This window comes from Dendrobates tinctorius, unplaced genomic scaffold (genome assembly GCF_039654945.1).
Source record: "Dendrobates tinctorius isolate UK_male_01 unplaced genomic scaffold, ASM3965494v1 ptg000107l, whole genome shotgun sequence".
Taxonomy (NCBI): domain Eukaryota; kingdom Metazoa; phylum Chordata; class Amphibia; order Anura; family Dendrobatidae; genus Dendrobates; species Dendrobates tinctorius.
In genome coordinates this window covers 38,280,480-38,300,717 of record NW_027361775.1, presented here as the reverse complement: position 1 = coordinate 38,300,717, position 20,238 = coordinate 38,280,480, and the positions used below count along the sequence as shown (strand labels likewise).

Sequence of the window (20,238 nt, the reverse complement as noted above, 5' to 3'; positions counted from 1 at the left end):
AACAGGAGTCCAGAGCCTCACATACTGCTTTGCAGCAAGTCACTCCTGAGGCTAAGTCCCGCTGCGGCTCCACTGAGCATGCTCATAAGACGATCTCCCATTGGAGCTCGGGAGTCATGTGCTCAGGTCCTTCCCCTGATCTGGTTGGTCCATCTCAAAGATCTGGAAGGTCCCGGCAGCGCACAGCTATAAAAGGACCGCATGGCCGTTCGGCCATGCGCTAGTATAGACTTTACTTGCTAGATGTGTGAATGGTGACGGATGTATGATTCTAGTGACTGACTCATTTGAAACCCCTTCCCGCTGATATTACGCATGAGGATAGGGAATTAGTTAGACGTTTAACCCCGTGCACATTATACTGCCATATAGCACGTCTGCCATTACTCAGCAGCAGTTATAACACCTTCTGCACGGTGGACCCCAAGTGACGAACGCAATTTATTATTTATTTTATTTAGTGCGTTAAGCCGTTTCTAACACTTATTCCCCACTTCTCATCTTGGACCGCACACATTTTTGCCATGATCGATAAGGACGTCGATTAAGAAGCATGACCTCCGGAAGTGGAGAACTCATTTCTCTCCCTGAAACAGGTCTTCTACTCTGCTCCACTACTAAATAAACTAGAAGTTAGCAAACAATTATTTCTGTTAGTAGATGCTTTTTCTTCTGGGGAAGATTTCAGGGAAAAATCCTCCTCTGGCCAAATAGTCACATGCATTTTTTTTTTTCAAAGTCTTCTCTATTCCAGAACGCAACTACTCGATTGGCGATGGAGAGTTATTGGCAATCAAGATGGCTCTAGAGGAGTGGCATTACCTTTTTGAAGGAGCAGTCCATCCAGTCGTCATATACACTGAAGATAAGAACCTCGCTTACCTCCAGTTCGCACAAAGACTGAATGTTTTGACTTTCTCCTGCATTTCCATCCAGCTGACAAGAATATCAAACCAGATGCTCTTGCTAGATATTTCTTACCCACCGACCAAGAGTAGGAACCCTAACTTATCATCGAGCCTTCCAAGATGGTTACTGTGACCCATCGAGAACTTGTCTCAGATTCCTCCATTGAAGACTTTAATGTCGAAATCGGATAAGAGGAAAGTTCTGCTATGTGGGACTCCTCAAAGGTGGCTAGCCATTCCAGGCAGAGAAATACTTTGCAGCTCATCTTGCATCACTGTTGGTGTCATACCATATGAAAGGATATCATTGAATTAGTTTCTGCCTGTACTTCCTCTACACGCAACAAGAATCCCAGGCAACCTCCATCTGGGTGACTTCTACCATTTCCTGTGTCTTTTGTGCCTTGGCAGCACATCACCATGGACTTCATTAAAGACCTCCCTGTTTTCTCTGGATGCTCCTTCATCTGGTTAGTCTAGGTGGATCACTTCGCGAAGATGGCTCACTTCATCCCATTGCCAGGTCTTCCGACTGCTCCTGAGGTCGCGGATAAATTCAGCACACCTTCCACAGATTTTTTTTTCACATCTAATCCACATCCGGATTCTGGCGAGCTATGTGCAAACATCTAAACGTGGTGTATAGATTTAATCAGGTTCTGGCCAGCTTCCTGCAGCATTTCACGGATGCACACCATGATGATTGGGTCAAGCTCTTACCCTGGGTGGAGTTCTCCTATAATAACTATGTAAGTGAATCTTCTATGAGGTCTCAGTTCTTCATTGACTTTTAGCAAAAGCCAGGAACCCCACTTCCGGTGTCAACCACTTCTGGTGCACCAGCAGCCGATTCTCTCACAAAGGATTTCTCTAAACTCTGGGAGGATGCAAAAGCCACTCTTGAAAGATCATCTGAATGTATGAAGCGGCATGTTGAAAAAAGACGCTTGGATCTACCTTGTTATTGTCCAAGGAATAAGGTGTGGCTATCTTCTAAGAACATCAGTCTGAAGATCCATCCTACAAGTTGTGCCCTTGCTTCATCGGTCCCGTTGAAGTCATCAAGCAAATTAATGTCGTGTCCTATAAATTGAAGCTGCCAGCCTCATTACGTGTACCCAATTCCTTCCATATATCTCTCCTCAAGTCAGTCATCTTGAACCCTTTCTTCAAGGATCCTGGTGCTATGCCGCCTCCCATTAGCTCCGAGGATGTCTTTGAGGTGAAAAGTATCCTTGCCCGGAAGAAGGTGAGAGGGAAGGTCTTTTTTCTTAGTGGACTGGAAAGGATTTGGTCCTGAAGAAAGATGTTGGGAACCCAGACAAAATATTCATGCCCCACTTCTTCTACACAGATTCCTTGCGGGCTTGAAGAAGAGGGGGCATATTGGGGGTACTGTAATAATAGCTCGAGAATCCCTGCATGACCCCTCTTCCTCCTTTCAGCAGGCACATCCATGCTCCCGCTCTGCTCCAGCTCCCGCCACGTCTATTTCCTCTAAGGACTTACGCACAGTATGCAGGTCTCCTGGGAGTGTGCTTAGGGCATGCGCACATGTTCCCCGCTTCTTAAAGGGGCAGTGCACTCTTCTGAAAGTGTCCCCAGCCAATAGCTCAGGTGCCTGATCCTCCTAGTCCGTACCTGTACTGCTACCATCACCAGTCCAGTCTAAACCTTTTCTTGTGATCTTGCACTCGGGTCCGCCCTGTGTTTTTTAATTTATCTCATTCATGCCTGATCCAGTATCCGTTCTGTCTACCAACCGTGCTGTCCTTTTCAGAACCTGTTCTATTTACCTGCTGTGCAGCATCCATTTCTCCTGTTAACCAGTTCTTGGCTGGTCCCACTCTCCAAGACCATCCCTGCCACCTTTGTGGTCAGCTGCTGCAGCTCCGGGGTCAGTCCTGGAGTGGTACCTGGCATCCACCTGTGACCAAGTCTAACCACACCATCAGTGGCTCTAGTGAAGAACCAGGTGGCTGCTCAGTTACGCCCCTCCAGGCTCTCCCCGGTCCGTGGAGCAGTGGTTCCACAACCACCAGTTTGACAGATAAAAATATAAAGCAATAATAATAGGCAGAATTGTTTGGCCGGTTAATGTGACTCTCCACAACAGTCACAGTCTCTCATTTGGCCTCTTGGAAAAATTAATTGCACACTCCTGTTCTATGATATATTAGATAGTTTCTTATAATCGTATCTACTATTAATTTATGCAAAGTTTGTTGAAAGTACAGTTCCCATTAAGAATGGACAACTAACTCACAGTGAGATCTGGCTTTATATGCATATGGAGGCACGCAAGGAAGCACTCCTGTATTGCCCAGAATACTAAAAATGGAAGCCTGTAGTGTGGTCAGGATAAGCAGCACCTGAAAAAAAAAACAAGTTTAAAAAACAAATAAATTATGTTCATTTTATCATTTTGTGTACAACATACTGTTTCTGAGTTGACATATAATACTAAATATATAAATGACTAAGTTTTGATACGTCCATCAGTCCTATACACAATAAATAGAGAGGTGTTGTGCATTCTTGCCCATCAGTGTATACAAAGTAGGAACTAGAGAGCCTCATATTCAGGATTTTTTGTTTTCTCAGTTATTGGAGAACAGCAACTTATCATATATACTGATTGATGATAGGTTGTTATGGTGGGTTGAAAACATTAACTCTTTCCTTAAGTGTCGGGTACTATTGCATGGAATGGGCTTAGAAGCTCCATGTTTGATGGGCGCAAACTGTTTTATACAGGCAGCACCTGCATCTACTGGCAGCAACACGGGAGTTAGCTGATGTTCAACCTCTTAAATGACACAGTCAAGCTGTGACAGCAGCACTTAAAAGGAATCTGTCACCCCTTTTTTGAGATATCATGTAATGATATCATTCAATTGTGTGTCACATAAGGATTCTCTTAGTACTTTTGCTTTCCCCTGACCCCGCACCTTTCATGCATAAATACCTTTTTTATATCGGTTCAGATGTATGTAAACTGCCACGGTCCGGTCCGCTGGGCGGGGCTTAGTCAACTGCTCTCCCCTCCCTGTCTTGCTCTATGCATTTCATCTCGTGTAGAGCAAGACAGGGAGGGGGCAGCAGTTGAATAAGCCCCGCCCAGCGGACCAGACAACGGCAGTTTACATACATCTGAACCGATATGAAAAAGGTATTTATGCATGAAAGGTGCGGGGTCAGGGGGAAGCAAAAGTACTAAGAGAATCCTTATGTGATTTTAGCGTGCGCTGCGCACTTTTGAAGGTGCACCGAGCGCGCCAAAATGCAACATGGTGCGTTCGGTGCACACCGGCGCACCATCAAAAGTACGCAGCGCATGCTAAAATCCTACTAGCGCACGGTCTGCGCACCCTATGCTAAAGATAGGGTGCGCAGATCGCATGCAGCCGTGTGCGATAGTAGGCGGCGATGACCGGATGGGGCAGGCAGGGAGCCGGCAGGGGGCGGGGCTTAGTGGCGCCGAGCGCTGTGTGGAAAATAAGATAGTGTGAAACCAGCCTTAGATTGACTTTTACCATAGAATGTAGGCCATAAAAACAAAGCCAAATAGTGATGGCAGAATTATATATTTTTTTTCCGTAGATTGAATGTTAAAATGAATGACGTTATTCAAAAAACACATCCCACAAATTAAATAAATAAAAAAGCAAAAAAGTTTTGGCTCTTGGGAGAAGACTGGGAAAAAAGTGAAAAAAAATAAAATTGGTGGTGGAGGGAAGAGGTTAAAAGCCTTGTTACTGCTAATAGGGATATAGAGGAAACGATGACAAATGAGAAACATTTCCTCGATTCTTACCTGAAAAACTGCAAATTTTGTTCCCATGTTGAATTCAGCCAAGTGAACTCTGGCCTCACGGAAAAGGATCCCAATTGGCCATAGTGCTAAAACTGTACAGAAGCCAAGAACCACATTCATCCATAGTGCCGCACTGGCGCCTGAGAGCTAAAAGTCATAGAAAAATGTTAAAATGTTTGAAAATTACAAGATATTATATGTGTTACTAAGAATGCAAACATCTTTAGTTTAGTGATGGGCGAGCACTAAAATGCTCGGGTGCTCGTTGCTCGGGTCGAGCAAATTGGAATGTTCAGGTGCTCGACCCGAGCAACGAGCCCAATGTAAGTCTATGGCAAACTCGAACATTTTTCCGGCGGCACCCCCGGCGGTATGCAGAGGGACTAGAAATTGCGGAAATCGATGGGAACAGTGCTCAAATGACATGGGAACAGCATGGGGAAGACACCTGGAAGCATTTCTGACTCCCAGGTCACTGGTCTTATGCCACTTTTACAGACTCACAATAAAACATACAAAAACGAAACAAAAATGGATTTTAATGGGAATTATGCTAAGGAACATCCTTTCCAGGGTAATGACTTGTATATAAGGCAAAATAAATAACCAAAAACAAAAATGCTCTTCCGCACCTTGGGCTATGTTCACACGTAGCGTTTTTGATGAATTTTTGAACTTTAGCATTGCTTTCAACAAAGACAAATGCATTCACTAGGAACTGTCATTTTAACATTTTGCAACCTTATCTGGCCATGTGGTGTGTGACACATCATCAGACACATCCTGTTTCATTTATGAAGGAGGGACTCTGAAAGTCACAAAGCCTATTTTTATAGGGCCATCAGACGGCCTTTACTATTCTTAAAGGGAATCTGTCACCTACTTTTTAGCCTATAAGATGCGGCCACCGCTATCAGGGGCTTATCTACAGCAATCTGTAATGCTGTAGATAAGCCCATGATGTAACCTGAAAGATAAGAAAAAAGAGTTAAGGGCCCTTTACACATAGCGATATCGCTAAAGCATCACCAATTTTGTGACGCAGCAGCGATATCGCTAGTGATATCGCTACATGTGATACTCACCTCCGACCGGCTCCCCACTGGCTATCGCTGATCGCGCGAGATCGGCCTGGTCCATTTCTTGTCGTTGGCTTCCTGCTGGCGCCGACGAGCGAGCCGTGGACGCAGATGGAAGACAGTCACCCTTGCCGCGTCTGAAAGGTAAGAGCGACCGCTGCTGCATCGCTAGTGAGATCTGCCTGTGTTTGGCAGCTCACTAGCGTACATTTAGCGATGCACCAGCGATCCTGACCGGGTCGTATCGTGGTCGGGATCGCTGGTGCATCGCTAAATGTAAAGGGGCCTTTATATTATACTCACCCAGGGGTCCGGTCCGACACCTCCCATCTTCTAGCGATGGCGTCCTCCTCCTTACTTCTGCTGCGTCTCCTGCGCAGGCATAATTTATCTGCCCTGTTGAGGGCAGAGTAAAGTACTGCAGTGCGCAGGCACCGGAAAAGGTCAGAGAGGTCCGGCCCCAAGTAAGTATAATCTAACTCGTTTTTCTTATCATTCAGTTACATCCGGGGCTTATCTACAGCATTACAGAATGCTGTAGATAAGACCCTGATGGCGGTGGCTGCACCTTATAGGCCAAAAATTAGGTGACAGATTCTCTTTAAAGGTCCAGCAGTTGGCCTTCATTATTCTTAGAGAGCCACAAGCCGGCTATGCTTTGTTGTTCCCATTATTAAACAGTGGGTTTCCTATACTGTTATTGAGCATGCAGTGAGTGGCAGGGCTGCCCAAAATTTGGACGCACCTCAATACTGTCATGATCCATGCTGGATCAGGACTTAGATAAAGCACAGGTAACCTTTTTTTTTTCCTAAGTTGGTTTTTGCCCCGGTGGCCATTAGGATTATTGCACTTTTGTGTCGTTTGTTCTAAGTTTCCCCCCGGTGGTGGTGAGCGTCATTGCACTCTGGTTTCTTAGTTTAGTGCACATGATTATAATGCAAAGAAGTGAACGACCAACAGTCAAAGAACCCATAAAAAGTAACATTTTATTAGTATACATCACAAAAATAAACACAGGTTCACATGAAAAGGGGGGGTCTCAAGGCATATAAAATGGCAAAATAAGCCATACATGCTGTCTACACCATACAGGACTCTAGAATATGATAATCGAAGAAGAATCCCTATAGATCATATATCAAATGACACAAAGATTTTTGGTTCTTAATAAAACAGTTAGCATTAGTCATATGGCCATCAAGTAGGAACCAATAACATGTGGTAACAATAGTCACATAGAAGCATATCGCAAATCACTACAGTTAGTCCGTCAGTCAACTAGAGGCTATAGAGCATATATAAGGCACCAGTGTACATTGTCACCCATATAGACCGACCAGACCCACTGCAGATGAATGGATGAGGGACCAAAAATACTAACATATGTAAAATATAAACAGCGTTACCTGAATGGAATGGAGACAGACACGCAGGCTAACCCCGACGCGCGTTTCGGAGCAAGGCAGCTCCTTCCTCAGGGGGTCTAGGTTCATCATAGGCACGCTCCACGGCTACTGCTAGTTGTGTGGTAAGATCAGGGATCTGCAATCTGCATAGTTACCAACCACTCTGTTTTCTGTGGCTTAGCTTGTTTGCTTTTTTCTCCACGGTGACCCATTCATAACAGAATCACCAGCCATACCGCAGATTCTAGGGTACTCAAAAGCAGGAAAGAATTGTAAAAAAAAAAGTGTCAGAATTTTTTTTTTTATATATATGTATATTTTTTCCTCTTTTTCTCTGGGGCCATAGGAGGATTTTTTTTTTCTTTTTTAAATGGAGATTAAGCGATTGTCTGATGTGTGGAGCAGCTCACTGTTGAAGTACCGGGAATTTCCGCCTATCTCGTTCATTCACACACTGCTGAACCAAGGATCCCTACTCCTGATGTGTTTATTGGGGATCGGTCTAAATTTTTGAATTTGAAGAATAATTGTAAATTATTTCTTGCCTTGAAGCCTAATTCATCGGGGAGCTCTGCGCAGCAGGTTAAAATTGTCATCTCTTTGCTGCGCAGCGATCCCCAGGATTGGGCGTTTTCTTTGACACATGAAGATCCTATTCTGACTAATGTGGATGCATTTTTTCAAGCCTTGGGGTTGTTGTATGATGAACCTAATGCTATTGATCAAGCTGAGAAAGCCCTATTGGCATTGAAACAGGGTCAGGATTCTACAGAGTTATACTGTCAAAAATTCCGAAAGTGGGCGGTCCTTACTACCTGGAATGATGGTGCCTTGGCAGCTCTCTTTCGGAAGGGTTTGTCAGAAACCGTAAACGATACTATGGTGGGATTTCCTGTTCCCTCTGTTCTTGACGATTCTGTCATTAGCCATTCAAATTGATCGGCGTTTACGTGAACGCAAAATTACACGAGAGGAGTTGCCACCTTTTGGACAAATGTCTGAACCTATGCAATGTGATAGAGTTTTGTCTAGGGCGCAATGTCAGGAGTTTAGAAGGCGTAATAAGCTGTGTTTTTTCTGTGGAGACGTCTCTCAAATTATTTCTGTCTGCCCAAAACGAGAGAAACGTTTTGCACACACATTTGCTGTGGGCAGTATACAACCTAAGTTTCTTTTGGCAATTACACTGATCTGCTCCTTATCCACATTTTCCACGAAGGCTTTTGTGGATTCAGGAGCAGCGTTGAATCTGATGGATTTGGACTTTGATAAACGTTGTGGTTTTTCCATGACGCCTCTGCGGACGCCTATTCTTTTGAGGGGTATTGATGCTACTCCTTTGGCGGAGAATAAACCTCAGTTTTGGACCCAGATGACGATGCGGGTTGCCCCAGACCACCAAGAAAATTGTAAATTTTTGGTGCTGCATAATTTGCATGATACTATTGTTCTGGGTTTTCCTTGGTTGCAAACTCATAATCCAGTTTTGGATTGGAAATCTGGGTCTGTGGTGAGTTGGGGTTGTCAGTGTGTTCTTAGGGACGCTCCTGTTTTCTCCACCTCTCCTCAGTCTCATGATATTCCTGATTATCTAGCCGATTTTTCTGATGTATTTAGTGAGAGCAAGTCTGTGTCTTTGCCTCCTCATAGGAGTTATGACTGTGCAATTGAGTTGATGCCTGGGTGTAAATTTCCCAAGGGTCAGCTTTTCAACTTATCAGTACCCGAACATGATGCTATGCGATCCTATATTAAGGAGTCATTGGAGAAGGGTCATATTAGACCATCCTCGTCACCTTTAGGTGCTGGTTTTTTTTTTGTGGCCAAGAAAGATGGTTCATTAAGACCGTGTATTGATTATTGTTCCCTTAACAAGATGACGGTTAAATATCAGTACCCGTTGCCTCTGATGTCTGATTTGTTCTCCAGAGTTAAGAGTGTCCGCTGGTTTACTAAGCTTGACCTCAGGGGGGCGTATAATCTTATTCGCATCAAGCACGGGGATGAATGGAAGACAGAGTTTAATACACTGGAGGGATATTTTGAGTACCTAGGGACGCCTTTTGGGCTCACTAATGCCCCTTCTGTCTTCCAGTCCTTTATGAATGATATTTTCCTTGACTTTGTGGATAAGTTTTTGATCATCTATCTGGATGATATTTTGATCTTTTCTAGTGATTGGGATTCTCATGTGGAACACGTCCGGACTGTGTTCCGGATTTTGAGAGAGAATTCCCTGTTTGTTAAGGGATCAAAATGCCTCTTTGGTGTACAGAGGATTTCATTTTTGGGATTTATCTTATCTCCATCGACTATTGAAATGGACCCGGCCAAGGTACAGGCCATTTATGATTGGGTTCAGCCTACTTCTTTGAAGGCCCTCCAGAAGTTTTTGGGTTTTGCTAATTTCTATCGTAAATTTATAGGTAATTTTTCCGATACTGTCAAACCACTGACTGATCTGACCAAGAAGGGCGCTGATGTGCTGAATTGGTCTCCTGAGGCTATCTCAGCATTTCAGGTGCTTAAGCAGAGATTTACTTCAGCTCCAGTTTTACGGCAACCTGATGTCTCACTTCCATTTCAGGTGGAGGTAGATGCTTCTGAGATTGGTGCAGGAGCTGTTTTGTCCAAAAAGACCCTGTGACTTCTAAGATGAATCCCTGTGCCTTCTTTTCTAGAAAGCTCTCCCCATCTGAACGCAACTATGACGTGGGGAATCGGGAATTGTTGGCCATGAAGTGGGCATTTGAGGAGTGGAGACATTGGTTGGAGGGAGCTAGACATCAAGTTGTGGTCCTCACCGATCACAAGAATTTGATTTATCTGGAGTCGGCCAAACGCTTGAATCCTAGACAGGCTAGATGGGCCTTGTTTTTCACACGTTTTAATTTTGTGGTCTCTTTTCTTCCGGGCACTAAGAATGTTAAGGCAGACGCCCTTTCTAGGAGTTTCTTTGCCGATTCTCTTAGTGTGACCGAGCCTACTACCATCCTAGGTGAAGGGGTAGTTCTTTCTGCCATTTTGCCCGATTTGAGACGCGCCCTGGAGGAATTTCAGGAGGATAAACCTGAGCATTGCCCTATGGGAAAATTGTATGTTCCTGACCAGTGGAGAAAGAGATTGATGTCTGAAATTCATTGCTCCGCATTGGCTGGTCATCCAGGTATTTTTAGTGCCAGAGATTTGGTGAGTCGGTCCTTTTGCTGGCCTGCCTTATCTCGTGACGTCAGGAATTTTGTACAGTCCCGTGGGACTTGTTCTCGGTCTAAACCCTGTTCTCGTTCTAGTGGATTGCTGATGCCCTTGCCGGTGCCCAAGAGGCCATGGACCCATATCTCAATGGATTTTATTTCTGATCTTCCTGTCTCTCAGAGAATGACTGTTATCTGGGTGATTTGTGATAGATTTTCGAAGATGGTCCATCTTGTACCACTCCCAAAGTTGCCATCTTCTGCTGAGTTGGTGCCCTTGTTTTTACAACAGGTGGTTCGGTTACATGGGATTCCTGAGAACATTGTGTCCGACAGAGGAGTCCAGTTTGTTTCCAGATTCTGGAGAGCCTTTTGTTCCAATCTGGGAATTCAGTTATCCTTCTCCTCCGCGTTTCATCCCCAGACCAATGGACAGACTGAGAGAACAAACCAGACCTTGGAATCTTATTTGAGATGTTTTATATCTGCTGATCAGGATGATTGGGTCTCATTTTTGCCCTTGGCCGAATTCGCGCTGAACAATAGAGCTAGTTCTGCCACTTTGATGTCACCCTTTTTCTGCAATTTTGGGTTTCATCCTTGGTTCTCTTCAGGGCAAGTGGAATCTTCGTCCTGCCCAGGTGTGGACACTTTGGTTAAGAGAATGCAGCAGATATGGGACCAAGTGGTGGATAAGTTGTCACTTTCTCAGGAAAAGGCCCAGCGATTTTCCAACCGGCATAGGACCATTGGTCCCCGGTTTATAGTGGGTGATATGGTTTGGTTGTCATCTAAGAATATTCCTATGAAGGTTGCATCTCCTAAATTTAAGCCAAGATTTAGTGGTCCTTATAAGATTTAGGAAATTCTTAATCCTGTTTCGTTTCAATTGGCTCTTCCAGTTACGTTCAAGATCCATAATGTATTTCACAAATCTCTGTTGAAGAGGTTTGTTGAGCCAGTGGTTCCTATGGCAGCACCTCCTGACCCTGTGTTGGTCGAAGGCAATGTGGAATATGAGGTAGAGAAAATATTGGATTCTCATTTGGTTAGATGGAGACTCCAGTATTTGGTCAAATGGAAGGGTTATGGTCAGGAGGATAATTCTTGGGTCTCTGCCTCCGATATTCATGCCAATAGATTGGTTCGTGCTTTTCACCGGGCCCATCCTAATCGGCCTGGAGGCGTGGATGAGGGTTCAGGGACCCCTCCTAAAGGGGGGGTACTGTTGTGAGTTCATTCTCATCAGTTGTGAGTTCCCCTTCTGGACTCCCTCTGGTCGGTGGAGATCTGCCACCTGAAAATGAGGATGATGATTGGATTTCAGGATTCTCAGATTGGATTTAAGACAGCCAACGCCCTATTCAGTTGCTGGTGATTCCTTATGGCTTGTCAGCTCTTGGTTTTCAGCTCTGTTCCAGTCATCTAAAGCTAAGTTTTTCTGCTAATGTTCACACTTGATTTTGTTGGTCTATTCAGTTTTTTGTGAGGTCTGCCAGCCCCGGCTGGGGGCTGAGCTGAATTTCCACTCTTATTTATCAGTATTTTGCCAATTGGCTTTTTGTACCTTACTAGTTCGGTCTCTTTTTGCTCTGTCTCAGAATATTTCAGAGTGCTGATATAGTGGGAGAAGTCTAGTGACTTCAGGGTTAATTTTGCTATCAGAAGTGTTGGACATTATTTTGTAGGGTTTTTTGCAGGTTGCAGATAGTGTCTTCCCTTTCCTTTCCTGTCTAGTTAGTTTGGGCCCCATCATTTGCTCAGCCTATTTTCCTGCCTGTGTTTGTGCCTTCATCTTGTTTCACCGTCAATACATGTGTGGGGGCTATCTATTCCTTTGGGGTCTGCTCTGGGGCAGTTAGTTTTCTCTTTTCTTGCTTTAGGCTTATGTAGTCCTCCGGCCGTGACGAGGCGTCTAGGTTCATCGTAGGCACGCTCCACGGCTACTGCTAGGTGTGTGGTAAGATCAGGGATCTGCAATCTGCATAGTTACCAACCACTCTGTTTTCTGTGGCTTAGCTTGTTTGCTTTTTTCTCCACGGTGACCCATTCATAACAGGAGGGCCTCATGAAAAAATGTTCCCATTATTAGGAAGTGGGTGTCCCATAGTGTTTGCCTATGCAGTGAATGCAAGGGCTGCCAAAAATTTGGAGGCACTCCAATGCCCTTTGAAGAGACGTACAGGAGGGTCTCCTGAAAACAATGTTCCCATTATTAGGAAGTGGGTGTCCCATACTGTTTGCCTATGCAGTGAATTCAAGGGCTGCCAAAAATTTGGAGGCACTCCAATGCTTCTTGGAAGAGACGTGGAGGAGGGCCTCCTAAAAAAATGTTTCCATTAGAAAGGAGTGTGTCCCCTATACTTGTAATGCCCATGCACTAAGTGTATGGGCTGACAAACCTGTACCCTGGGGGGTGTACATGAACATACTGTATAACCATTTTTTTTAACGGGCATTATAAACACCCTTTTAAAAAAAATATGTGGGTGTTGCATCACGGACTATGGTCACCCTGGTGATATGTTGGTGGAGGATGAGGATGAGAAGAAGGAGGAGGACAACAGCAAATAGCCAAAATCAGGACGTGTATACCCATGTGTGGGTGTGAAGAGGTGTATGGGAATAGACTTCCCAAAAAAACCCACTGGATTTGAGTTTATGTTACGCTGCTATGATTCAGTGATGTTAAAAAGTCTGGCCCAATCCAGTCCTTGTTCATTTTTTTTAAGAGTCAGAGAGGCGGATGTGCTTATCAATTATAATTCCAGAAGCGGCACTAAAAACTCACTCTGACAAAACGCTAGCGGCAGGGCAGGCCAGGACCTCAAAGGCGTAGAGAGCCAGTTCATGCCACGTGTACAGCTTGGATACCCAATAATTAGAAGGCACAGAGGAATCACGTAGGACGTTGGTACGGTCAGCTAGGTGCTCCCTCAACATCTTCTCAAACTTTGCACTCCTTGTGAGAGTACCCCGTGCCTCAGGGCCTGTGCGATGGGAGGGTCTGAGAAAACTCTTTCAGAAGTTTGACAGTGTTCCCCTTGCCTCTTCTGGATTGGAACTGTGTCTCTCTCGCCTGTATTCCTTGGTTGTCCAACGAACTGTGACCTCTGCCGCCAGCGTTATCAGATGGGAATTTTTTTTTATAATTCTTCAACAATGGTACTGCCCCATGGTCCGCCTTTGGAATAAGAGATAGAAAGTTCTCCTTGCAGCGTGGGTCTAGAAGTGTCACCAACCAGTAATGACTGTCACCCAAAATTTTGAGAACACACGGGTCACGGGAAAGGCAGCGTAACATAAACTCAGCCATGCATGCCAGACTTCTAACAGGATAGACTTCCGTGTCCTCACCAAGAGGACGACTGACCATGCTCTCCTCCTTCTCCCTGTCCTCACACCATCCACGCTGAACAGATGGTATGGCAGTTGTGCGGGTAGTACCGTTTATAGCCCATGAAACTTGCTCCTGTTCTTCCTCCTCCTCCTCGTCCCGAGATCTCTTCTCCCAAGACGAGATCTTGTTGCCGAGATCTCAATCTGAGCATGCGCCACCCCAGCGGCCATTTTCCCAGAGGCCACCGTATCACAGTAATGGATATGCGAGGGGCTCCGAGATTTCACAAAATGCCAGCGGAGCACCCCCGCACCACAGAGCACCGCAGCCATTTTCACGCACAGCGGCGCACAGCGGAACACCCCCTCATCCCAGCCTGCGGCCTGCAGCAATGCGCCACTCTTTCCTCCTCCAGCAGCAACCCTGGGACCCTGTGCCACCACAGCTGGTAAAGTATATCCGCATTATAAGACGCACCCCCATTTTCCCCCAAAACTTTGGGGAAAAACGTGTGTCTTATAATTTAAAAAAAACGGTATATCTTTCATCCTGGTATATATGTCCCTCATTCTGGCCCCATCCTTATTTACAGTGGTATGTAAAGGTTTGGACGCTCCTGGTCCAAATTATTGTTATTGTGAACAGTTAAACAAGTTGAAGATGAAATGATCTCTAAAAAGGGAAAAAAATATTTTCATCTTTTACATTTTAAAAATTACAAAAAGGAAAATGGGGCTGATGCAAAAGTTTGGGCCCCCTGCAAGGTTACTACCTAGTAACACTCCCTTTTGAAAGTATCACAGCTTCTAAATTCTTTTTGTAGCCAGCCAAGAGTCTGTCAATTCTTGTTTGAGGGATATTCAGCTTTTCTTGTTTGGAAAATTCTTCCAGTTCCATGAGATCGTCTTGCATGCACTGCTATTTTGAGACATAGCCACAGATTTTCAATGATGTTCAGATCAGGAGACTGTCATGGCCATTGGAAATCCTTGAGCATCCGTCTTTGGAGGTAGTTTATTGTGAATTTTGATGTGTGTTTAGGATCATTATTCATTTATAGAAGCCATCCTCTTTTCAACCTCAGCTTTTTTATAGATGGTGTTATGTTTGCATCAAGAATTTGTTGAAATTTAATTTAATTCATTTTTCCTTCGGTCAGTCAAATGTTCCCTGTGCCATTGTCTGCAACACAACCCCAAAACATGATTGATCCTCCTCCATGCTTAATAATTGGGGAGATAGTCTTTTCTTGAAATTCTGCGCCCTCTTTTCTCCACACATACCTTTTGATCATTGTGGCCAAAGAGTTTTATTTTAACCTTATCGCTCCACAGGACTTGTTTCTAAAATGCATTAGGCTTGTTTAGATGTTCTTTTGCATACTTCTGATGCTGAATTTTATGGTGAGGATGCAGAAGACACTTTCTTCTGGTGACTCTTACCATGGAGGCCATATTTGTGCAGGTGTCTCTAAACAGTAGAACAATGTACCACAGCTCCAGAGTCTGCTAAATCTTTCTAACAGTCTTTTGCAGTCAAGCAGGGTTTGAATTTGCCTCTCTAGCAGTCCTACAAGCAGCTCTTGCAGCTCTCACTGAAATGTTGTTTGGTCTTCCAGACCTTATCTTGACCTCCAGTGTTCCTATTAACTGCCATTTCTTAATTACATTTTGAACTGAGGAAAGGGCAACTTAAAAACACTTAGCTATCTTCTCATAGCCTTCTCATGCTTTGCTTGCCTCTGCCATTTTCATTTTCAGAGTGCTAGGTATCTGCTTAGAAGAACCCATGGTGGCTGTTTTTTGGCACAGGCTTAGAGGAGGCTGGGTTTTTATAAAGCTGGGAAATTAGCATCACCTGGCATTTCCTCACAACAGTAGGGAACAAGCCATAACCCTAACAGGCTAATTATGGTCTGAAACCTTAGTCAAAGTTATCTGATCACACAAATCTCCAAGAGTCCCCAAACTTTTGCTTCATCCCATTTTCTTTTTTGTAATTGTAGAGAAAATTTCATCTTCAACTTGCTTAACTGTTCACAATAACAGTAAATTTGATTAGGGGTGCCCAAACTTTTACGTGCCATTGTATATATCACCCATTCTGGTATATGTGCCTTATCCTATGTCTCATACTGGTATATACAGTTGGTATGGAAAGTATTCAGACCCCTTTAAATTTTTCACTATTTGTTTCATTGCAGCCATTTGGTAAATTCAAAAAAGTTTATTTTTTTCTCATTAATGGACACTCTGCATCCCATCTTGACTGAAAAAGACAGAAATGTAGAAATGTTTGCAAATGTATTAAAAAAGAAAAACAGAAATATCACATGGTCATAAGTATTCAGACCCTTTGCTCGGACTCTCACATTTAAGTCACATGCTGTCCATTTCCTTGTGATTCTCCTTGAGATGGTTCTACTCCTACACTGGAGTCCAGCTGTGTTTAATTAAACTGATGTGACTTGTTTTGTAAAGGCACACACCTGTCTAATTGTGGAAAGGCACACATCTGACCAAGCTCACAAAAGAATTTCTGCAGTACTCAAGATTCCTAAGAGCACAATGGCCTCCATAATCCTTAAATGGAAGAAGTTGGGGACCACCAGAAGTCTTCCTAGACCTGGCCATCCTGCCAAACTGAACAATTGTGTGAGTAGAGCCTTCGTGAGAGAGGTAAAGAAGAACCTCAAGATCACTGTGGCTGAGCTCCACAGATGCAGTAGGGAGATGGAAGAAAGTTCCACAAAGTCAACTATCACTGCAGCCCTCCACCAGTGGGCGTTTATGGCAGAGTGGCCTGACGGAAGCCTCTCCTTAGTGCAAAACAGGTGAAAACCCGCATAGAGTTTGCTAAACATCACATGAAGTACAACAGGTTGCAATTGAAGGAAACATGAATGCGGCCAAGTACAGAGATATCCTGGATGAAAACCTCTTCCAGAATGCTCTGGACCTCAGACTTGGCCGAAGGTTCACCTTCCAACAAGACAATGACCCTAAGCACACAGCTAAAATAACAAAGGATTGGCTTCAGAACAACTCTGGCCATTCTTGACTAGCCCAGCCAGAGCCCTGACCTAAACCCAATTGAGCATCTCTGGAGAGACCTGAAAATGGCTGTCCACCATCCAACCTGACAGAATTGAAGAGGATCTGCAAGGAAGAATGGCATTGGATCCCCAAATCCAGGTGTGAAAAACTTGTTGCATCATTCCCAAAAAGACTCATTGCTGCACTAGCTCAAAAAGGTGCTTCTACTCAATACTGAGCAAAGGGTCTGAATGCTTATGACCATGTCATATTTCAGTTTTTCTTTTTTAATACATTTGCAAAAAATTTCTACATTTCTATTTTTTCAGTCAAGATGGGGTACAGAGTGTACATTAATGAGAAAAAAGATTTTTGAATTTACCAATTGGCTGCAATGAAACAAAGAGTGAAAAATTTAAAGGGGTCTGAATACTTTCCGTACCCAATGTATATCTTCCTTATTGGTATATGTTCCCTGTTCTGCTGCTGTTCTTTAATGAATAGAAAATATAAACCATTATACTCACCAGGGGCATACATAGAGGTTGTGAGGCCCCATAGCAGAAGTATAATGCACCCCCCATTTTCCTCCATATAGTATAATGCATCCCATAGTCCTTCAATACACTGCACAGCCCGTAGTCATCCATTCAGTATAATTTACAGTCCATAGTCATAAATATTAGTGTAATATACAATCCATATCCTTCATATAATAAAATGCACAGCTCATAATCCTCCATACTTAAAGGGAATCTGTCCCACCCCGGGACGTATATGACCTATTAATGTGGGCATACTGGTGATAGAAATGCTACACTAGTCCTACCTGAATGCCTCATATTAATGGTCTTGTTGTTGAGAAATGTTATATTCTTTGTGTATGCTAATGATTTCTTCCAGGCTGCGAGGCGTGCAGTGCCTGCAAGAAATCCCTGCCTCTTCTCTTCATTATAGTACTCACCTCCTCGCATGCAAGTCATTTGTGGACCCAGAATCCCATGCCTCCGCCCTGCACTCCCTCAGAAATTCATACCTCAGCTTCCCTTCTATGGGCACTGCATTCAGTGATCTTCTGTGCAGGCGCTGGCAACTTCCGCTCCAGTGACTTACGGTGTGCAAGCCAAGAAGGTGCTCTCCCCACTTCCTCCCTGCATAGTCATCGCCATGTTCACATGGTTCCAAGCGATGACTATGAAGGGAGGAAATGGGGAGAGCACCTTATCGGCGCGCACACCGGAGGTTACAGTGACTCATGGGTGCCTGCGCAAAAGATCCCTGAATGCAGTGCCCATACAAGGGAAGCTGAGGTATAAATTTCTGAGGAAGTGCAGGGCGGAGGCATGGGATTCTGGGGCCACAAATGACTTGCATGCGAGGAGGTGAGTACTATAATGAAGAGAAGAGGCAGGGATTTCTTGCAGGCACTGTATGGATTTTTGAGGTAGTGAAGGGCGCAGGATTCCGGGGCCACAACTGACGTGCATGGGAGGGGGTGAGCATTACAATGATGACATTAGGCAGGTATTTTTTTCAGGAACCGCACGCCCTGGAGCCTGGAAGAAATCATTAACATACAGTAAGAATGTAACATTTCTCATGAACAAGACCATTAATACGAGGTATACAGGTAGGACTAGAGTAACATTTCTATTACCTGTAGGGCCATATTAACAGGTCATGTTAGGAACGGCGGAACGCACTAAATAAAAAATAATAATAAAGTGCGTTTGCCGCTTGGAGTCCACCGTGAAGTAGGTGTTACAACCGCTGCTGAGTAATGGCAGATGAGCAATATGGCGATATAATGCGCACGGGTTCAACTTCATCCGAAGTGCGCAGAGCGGGCTCTGTTCACACACAGAGTTGCCGCAACAAAAACATACAAAAGGCTGAGCCTGTTAGAGTCACAGGCCTCAGGTAAATGCATACATGGTATAAGGTCACAGGAGCAGGAACTAAGACAGAGGAGCTGCGTCCCTCTAGACCTACCGTGTGTGCGGTGTCGCTACTGCGAACGCCAAGAAGGGCTGCAACTGCAGCGCGGCGCAGGACACTGCCGCTGGATGACACAGCTACAAAGCAGGCGCTATGTCGGACACTAGCGCAGAGGTGCGGTGTGCACAGTGGCCTAAGGCTTGCCACAGACTGGCGCAGACTACTGAACTAATTCCCTAACCACATGCGTAATATCAGAGGGAAGGGGTTTCATATTAAGTCAGTCACCAGAATCATACATCCGTCACCATTCACACATAGCAGTATAGTCTATACTAGCGCATGGCGGAACGGCCATGCACACTTTTTATAGCAGCCGGGACCTTCCAGAAGCTTCAAGATCTCCGAGATGGACCAATGAGATCTGGAGCAGGACCTCAGCACATGACTCCCGATCTCCAATGGGAAACCGTCTCGTGAGCATGCCCAGTAGGAATACAGAGGGACTTAGTCTCTGGAACGGTCTGCTGCAAAGTAATCTCCTCTGCAGTAGAAAGACAGCAGGGCAGGAGACCGCAGAATGTGAGGCTCTGGATTCCTGCAGAGCAGACGCAGAAACCTGACGCCTAACAAGGTCATGTATGTCCCAGGGGGGTGAGAGATTCCCTTTAAACTAGATGAGACAGCGCTGGGCTCGAGCTGGAGTGACAGAGGCTTCAGATCTACAGCCTCATTTGCATAACAATTCAAACCCCGATTTCTTGGCAGTTGTAGAATGGACTGACATGTAAGGTATTGCTGGACTTGTCTTTGAAAGAGCTAGATGTGAATGTAAGTAGTTTGGGGTCTGCAATCCTGCTGACTGGTTTCATTTAAGGTTCTATGGTAGGAATTCATTCAAGAATATATTACTCACAAAGATCAAACCGGTAATGTTAAATTAAAAGAAATATCTTACATCTTCTGGATTGTAAATTCCATCTGCCCAAAGTATCAAGCCAATGAAATTAAAAAGAGGTTTCAAGAATGCCATCTGCAAGACACCCAGGATTAAGAGGTTCACCTTCCTTCTGCAAAAAGAAATATATTTTTATATGTAGGGCTTGTTTAGTTACATACTATATAAACTTTACGAGAGCTATCATGCTATCAGTATGCTTTAAACTTTCAATTTGTCTTGACAAGAAAGAGCTTCGATTGCATGTGATAAGTCCTTGAAATATTGCTGTACAAAGGTGCAATCCAGCACAGGAAATGATGTGGACACTGACTGTCTCATGGTTTGTTGCCGTAACGAGTAAGTAATATTAAGCAATGGAAATGTGATAAAAGCTTTTCTGCAGCTCTGGCAGCTCATATTCTCATTATGATATTTTGTAAAGAACCCCATTTACATGCACCTATTACTAAAGGCAGGGTCACACAGACGTTAGGCTATCTGATTGGATGGGATCAGACTTTATTTTATTTTTTTATTTTACTCATTTATTTAGCGCCAATCTAAATTCCCTATCACAT

General features: G+C 44.3%; 1 protein-coding gene across 3 annotated transcripts in view; it reads right to left on the bottom strand.

Moving 5' to 3' along the window:
• The window catches only part of SLC51A (solute carrier family 51 member A), a 102,120-nt gene that overhangs the window by 12,065 nt on the left and 69,817 nt on the right, over window positions 1-20,238 (bottom strand). For all 3 annotated transcript variants that reach the window (XM_073589370.1, XM_073589371.1, XM_073589369.1), the window contains 3 exons: window positions 19,679-19,790; window positions 4,726-4,872; window positions 3,175-3,280 (listed from right to left, as the gene is read on the bottom strand). In XM_073589370.1, coding sequence (XP_073445471.1) covers window positions 3,175-3,280; window positions 4,726-4,872; window positions 19,679-19,790 — 365 coding nt within the window. The remainder of the gene's footprint in view (window positions 1-3,174; window positions 3,281-4,725; window positions 4,873-19,678; window positions 19,791-20,238) is intronic.